Raw genomic sequence first — 5,851 nt, forward strand, 5'->3', positions numbered from 1 at the left:
TAATGGAGTGCTTCCTTCACTAGGAGTAGAGATTGGCATGGTGGTGACTTCAGGAGTTGTAAGAGATGAACTGACGGGGGTAGAAGTGGTCACAGATGTGCTGGTGTCAACAGAAAACGTTGAAAGGGTGCTGCCCTCAGAACTGGTCACACGTGTGGTGGTGACAGGAATAGTTGTTAATGGAGTGCTTCCTTCACTAGGAATCGAGGTTGGAATACTGGTACCTTCAGGAGTTGTAGCAGATGAACTGACTTGGATAGAAGTGGTCACAGGTGTGCTGGTGTCAACAGAAATTGTTGAAAGGGTGCTGCCCTCAGAACTGGTCACACGTGAGGTGCTGACAGGAATAGGTGTTAATGGAGTGCTTCCATCACTAGGAGTAGAGATTGGCATGGTGGTGACTTCAGGAGTTGCAGGAGATGAACTGACTTGGGTAGAAGTGGTCACAGATGTGCTGGTGTAAACTGAAGGTGTTGAAAGCATGCTGTCCGCAGAACTGGTCACAGGTGTGGTGCTGACAGGAATAGTTGTTAATGGAGTGCTTCCTTCACTAGGAGTTGAGATTGGCATCCTGGTACCTTCAGGACTTGTAGGAGATGAACTGACTTGGGTAGTAGTGGTCACAGGCGTGCTGGTGCCAACAGAAGTTGCTGAAAGCATGCTGCCCACAGAACTGGTCATACGTGTGGTGCTGACAGGAATAGTTGTTAATGGAGTGCTTCCTTCACTAGGAGTCGAGATAGGCATACTGGCACTTTCACGAGTGGCAGGAGATGAACTGACGTGGGTAGAAGTAGTCACAGGTGTGCTGTTGTCAACAGAAGGTGTTGAAAGGGTGCTACCCTGAGAACTGGTGACACGTTTGGTGCTGACAGGAATAGTGGTTAATGGAATGCTTCCTTCACTAGGAGTTGATATTGGCATGGTGATAACTTCAGGAGTTGTATTAGTTGAACTAGCCTGAGTAGAAGTAGTCACAGGTGTGCTGGTGTCAACAGAAGGTGTGGAAGGTGTGCTAGCCTCAGAACTGGTCACATGTGTGCTGCTGAGGGGCATAGTTGTTAATGAATTGCTTCCTTCACTTGGAGTAGACTTAAGAATAGTGGTGAACTGAAGAGTTGCTGGAGATGAACTGGCTTGAGTAGAAGTGGTAACAAGAGTTTTGGAGCCAAAAGGAGTTGTTGAAAGGGTGCTAGCCTCAGAAATGGTCACTGCCGTGGGGTTGACAGTAATACTTGTTAATCCAGTGCTTTCTGCACTAGGAGTTGAGGTTGACATGCTGGTACCTTCAGCACTTGTAGGAGATGAATTAGCTTCAGTAAAAGTGGTTACAGGTTTGATGGTGTTAACAGGAGATGTTGAAAGGGTGCTAGGCCGAGAACTGGCCACCGCCGTGGTACCGAAAGGCACACCTGTCAATGGAGTGTTTCCTTCACTGGTAGGTGAGATTGGCATGCTGGTACCTCCAGCAGTTGCAGGAGATGAACTGGCTTCAGAGGAAGTAGTGACAGGTGTGCTGGTGTCAACAGGAGTTGTTGAAAGGGTGCTAGCCTCAAAACTGGATGCCAGACTGGTGCTGACAGGTATACTTGTCAATGGAGTGCTTCCTTGCCTAGGAGTTGAGGTTGCTATGCTGGTAACTTCAGCAGTTGTAGGGGAAGAATTGGATTCAGTTGAAGTGGTCACAGGTGTGCTGGTGTCAACAGGACTTGTTGAAAGGGTGCTAGCCTCAGAATTGACCAGCAGCGTGGTGCTGACAGGCATACTTGTTACTGGAGTGCTTCCTTCACTAGGAGATGAGGTTGACATGCTGGTACCTTCGCCAGTTGTAGCAGATGAAGTGGCTTCAGTAGAAGTGGTCACAGGAGTGTTGAAGTCAACAGGAGTGGTTGCAAAAGTGCCAACCTCGGAACTGGCCAGCAGTGTGGTACTGACAGGTATACTTGTTAATGGAGTGCTTCCTTGACTAGCAGTTGAGGTTGGCATGCTGGTACCTTCAGCGGTTGTAGGAGATGAACCGGCTTCAGTCGAAGTGGTCACAGGTGTGCTGGTGTGAACAGGAGTTGTTGAAAGGGTGCTAGCCTCAGAACTGGCCACCTGCGTGGTGCCCACTGTCATACTTGTTAATGGAGTGCTTCCTTCACGAGGAGTTGAGGTTGGCATGCTGGTACCTATGGCAATTGTAAATGAACTGGCTTCAGTGGAAATGATAACAGATGTGCTGGTGTCAACAGGAGATGTTGAAAGGGTGCTAGCCTCAGAACTGGCCACCGGCCTGGTGCTGACAGGCACACCTGTTACTGGAGTGCTTCCTTGACTAGGAGTTGAGGTTGGCATGCTTGTACCTTCAGGTGTTGTAGGAGATGAACTGGCTTCAGTTGAAGTGGTCACAGGTGAGCTGTTGTCAACAGGAGTTGTTGAAACGGTGCTAGCCTCAGAACTGGCCTGCGGTGTCATGCTGACAGGTATACTTGTGAATCGAGTGCTTCCTTCACTAGGTAATGAGGTTGGCATCGTGGTACCTTCAGCAATTGTAGGAGATGAACTGGCTTCAGTAGCAATGATCACAGGTTTGTTTGTTTCAACAGAGGTAGATGAAAGGGTGCTAGACTCTGAATTGGCCACTGGTGAGGTGCTGAGAGGCATACTTGTCAATGGAGTGCTTCCTTCACTAGGAATTGAGGTTGGCATGCTAGTAGCTTCAGCAATTGTAGTAGAAGAACTGGCTTCACTAGAAGTGGTCACAGGAAAGTAGGAGTCAACAGGAGTTGTTGAAAGGGTGCTAGCCTCAGAACTGGCCACCAATGTGGTGCCCAATGACATAGTTGTTACCGGAGTGCTTCCTCGACTAGGAGTTGAGGTTGGCATGCGGGTACCTTCAGCACTTGTACAAGATGAACTGGCTTCAGTAGAAATGGTCACAGGTATGCTGGTGTCAACAGGAGTTGTTGAATGGGTGCTGGCCTCAGAACTCGCAGGCAGCGTGGTGCTGACAGGCATAATTGTTCCTGGAGTGCTTCCTTCAATGGGAGGTGAGGTTTTCATGCTGGTACCTTCAGCAGTTGTAGCTGAACTGGCTTGAGTAGAAATGATCACAGTTGTGCCAGTGACAACAGGAGTTGCTGAAAGGTTACTAGCCTCAGAACTGGACAGTGGCGTGGTGCTGACAGGTATACTTGTTAATGGGGTGCTTGCTTCACTAGGAGGTGAGGTTGGCATGCTGGTAACTTTGCCAGTTGTAGCAGATGAACTGGCTTCAGTAGAAGTGATCACAGGGGTGCTGGAGTCAACAGGAGTTGTTGAAAAGGTGCTAGCCTCAGAACTGGCCACCTGCGTGGTGCCCACTGTCATACTTGATAATGGAGTGCTTCCTTGACTAGGAGTTGAGGATGGCATGCTCGTGCCTTCAGCAGTTGTAGGAGATGAACTGGCTACAGTTGAAGTGGTCAAGGGTGTGCTGGTGTCAACAGGAGTTGTTGAAAGGGTGCTAGCCTCAGAACTGGCCACCTGTGTGGTGCCCACTGTCATACTTGTTAATGGAGTGCTTCCTTCACGAGGAGTTGAGGTTGGCATGCTGGTACCTTCAGAAGTTCTAGGAGATGAACTGGCTGCAGTTGAAGTCGTCACCGGTGAGCTGGTGTCAACAGGAGTTGTTGAAAGGGTGCTAGCCTGAGAACTGGCCTGCAGTGTGGTGCTGACAGGTATACTTGTGAATGGAGTGCTTCCTTCACTGAGAGGTGAGGTTGGCCTGCTGGTACCTTCAGCAATTGTAGGAGGTGAAGTGGCTTCAGTAGCAGTGATGACAGGTTTGCTCGTGTCAACAGAGGTTGTTGAAAGGGTGCTAGCCTCAGAACTGGCCACTGGCATGGTGTTGAGAGGCATACTTGTCAATGGAGTGCTTCCTTCACTAGGAATTGGCATGCTAGTAGCTTCAGCAATTGTACTAGAAGAACTGACCTGACTAGAAGTGGTCACAGCAATGTTTGAGTCAGCAGGAGTTGTTGAAAGGGTGGTAACCTCAGAACTGGCCACCGGTGTGGTGCTGACTGGCATACTTGTTAATGGAGTGCTTCCTTCACTAGGAGTTGAGATTGGTACGCTGGTACTTTCAACAGTTGTACGAGGTGAACTGGCTTCGGTGGAGGTGGTCACAGGGGTGCTGCTGTCCATAGGAGTTGTTGAAAGTGTGTGAGCCACGGAACTGGCCACCAGCGTGGTGCCCACTGTCATACTTGTTAATGGGATGCTCTCTTCACTAGGAGTTGAGATTGGTATCCCACTGCTTTCAGCAGTTGTATGAGGTGAACGAGCTTCAGTAGAAGTGGTCACTGGTGTGCTGGTATCAACAGGAATTGTTGAAAGGGCGCCAGCCTCAGAACTGGCAACCGGCGTGTTGCTGACCACCAGACTTGTTAATGGAGTGCTTTCTTCACTAGGAGTTGAGGTTGGCATGCTGGTACCGTCAGCAGCTGTAGGAGATGAACTGGCTTCAGTGAAAGTGTTCCCAGGTGTGCTGGTGTCAAGAGGATTTGTCGAAAGGGTGCTAGCCTCAGAACTGGCTACCAGCGTGGTGCTGACAGGCATAATTGTTAATTGAGTGCTTCCTTCACTAGGAGTTGAGGTTGGCATGCTGGAACTTTCAGCACTTGTAGGAGAAGAACTTGCTTCAGTAGAAATGCTCACAGGTGTGCTGGTGTCAACAGGAGTTGTTGAAAGGGTACTAGCCTCAGAAGTGGCCACCGGCGTGGTGCTGACAGGCACAATTGATAATGGAGTACTTCCTTCACTGTCAGTTGATTTGGGCATGGTGGTGCTTTCAGGAATAGTAGGACATGAACTGGCCTGAACAGAAGTGGTCAGAGGTGTGCTCGTATCAACCACAGGTGTTAAAGACGTGCTGGCCTCTGAACTGCTCCGAGGTGCAGTGCTGACCAAATCCGTTGTTGATGAAGTGCTTTCTTCAGTCAGTGTCGACATGCACATGTTGGTGCCTTCGGGCGTTTTAGGAGATGAAGTATCTTCAGTAGAACCGGGGAAAGGTGTAGTGGCGTCACTGGTAGATTCTGAAGTTTTTATGATTTGTGTTCGTGTCCTCCTGTCACTGGAGACACCAGAAGTGTCTGAATCCACACTGTACTCAATCAAGGTCATCTCAGGGTTGGCGCTGTCTCTCAAAGATATTCCTTGCTCCACGAAGTTTGTAGGTGTTGTGCCTATGGTGATGTTCGCCACAGAACCTGTTTAAGATACAATGATGTTTTCTTTAGGAGTTTCTTCGGGTTCTCTATGTCAGGAGTGATTGTTTCAGTTGGGCTTTTTACTGAAAATGTGTTCAGATGAGTGATGTCATTATTCATTTTCAGGATGAAGTGGAATCAGTTTCTCCAGTGTCTTAGTCTCTCCTGCCTTCCCTTCTACACTGTTAGGAATTGAACTCAACCTGAACCCCCTTTCTTCCACAGTCCCTGCTTGGGTGATTCCATGCCTGCCCATAATTCCTGGCCCCAGATCACAAGCCATCACACACTGTAAAATGTGGCAGCTTCACCAGCCTGGCAGGGGTCGCTCTAGCCCTTTTGCAGGTAAGCCATCTTCCCAGATCTTGGAGTCCGTTGCCTTACCTTTCTCAAAGCTCTGAGACAGCTGCTGGCACTGAGGGTCCCAGAGGTCCCCTTCGGAGATGCACCCTCCTCCATCCCACACAGCCCTGTTCACACTGAGGTCTGAAAGAGACAAAGGGAAGTTAGTCTACCAGAGTCACGATCCTCCTTCATTCTCTTGAAGCCTCTGAGTCTCTACTCCCTGCCCTGGAAAGTCCCTGGTCCCTGAACCAGCTTGCTGATTTCAGTTC

At 49.4% G+C, this 5,851-nt stretch overlaps 1 protein-coding gene across 1 annotated transcript in view; it reads right to left on the minus strand.

Moving 5' to 3' along the window:
- LOC105543361 (mucin-17-like) overlaps positions 1-5,851 on the minus strand; it is a 15,057-nt gene that overhangs the window by 595 nt on the left and 8,611 nt on the right. The window contains exons 2-6 of the mRNA XM_011985216.1: positions 5,622-5,723; positions 4,461-4,513; positions 979-1,092; positions 607-691; positions 21-464 (exon numbers count right to left, since the gene is read on the minus strand). Coding sequence (XP_011840606.1) covers positions 21-464; positions 607-691; positions 979-1,092; positions 4,461-4,513; positions 5,622-5,723 — 798 coding nt within the window. The remainder of the gene's footprint in view (positions 1-20; positions 465-606; positions 692-978; positions 1,093-4,460; positions 4,514-5,621; positions 5,724-5,851) is intronic.

Source organism: Mandrillus leucophaeus, unplaced genomic scaffold, assembly GCF_000951045.1.
Source record: "Mandrillus leucophaeus isolate KB7577 unplaced genomic scaffold, Mleu.le_1.0 Scaffold280, whole genome shotgun sequence".
NCBI lineage: Eukaryota > Metazoa > Chordata > Mammalia > Primates > Cercopithecidae > Mandrillus > Mandrillus leucophaeus.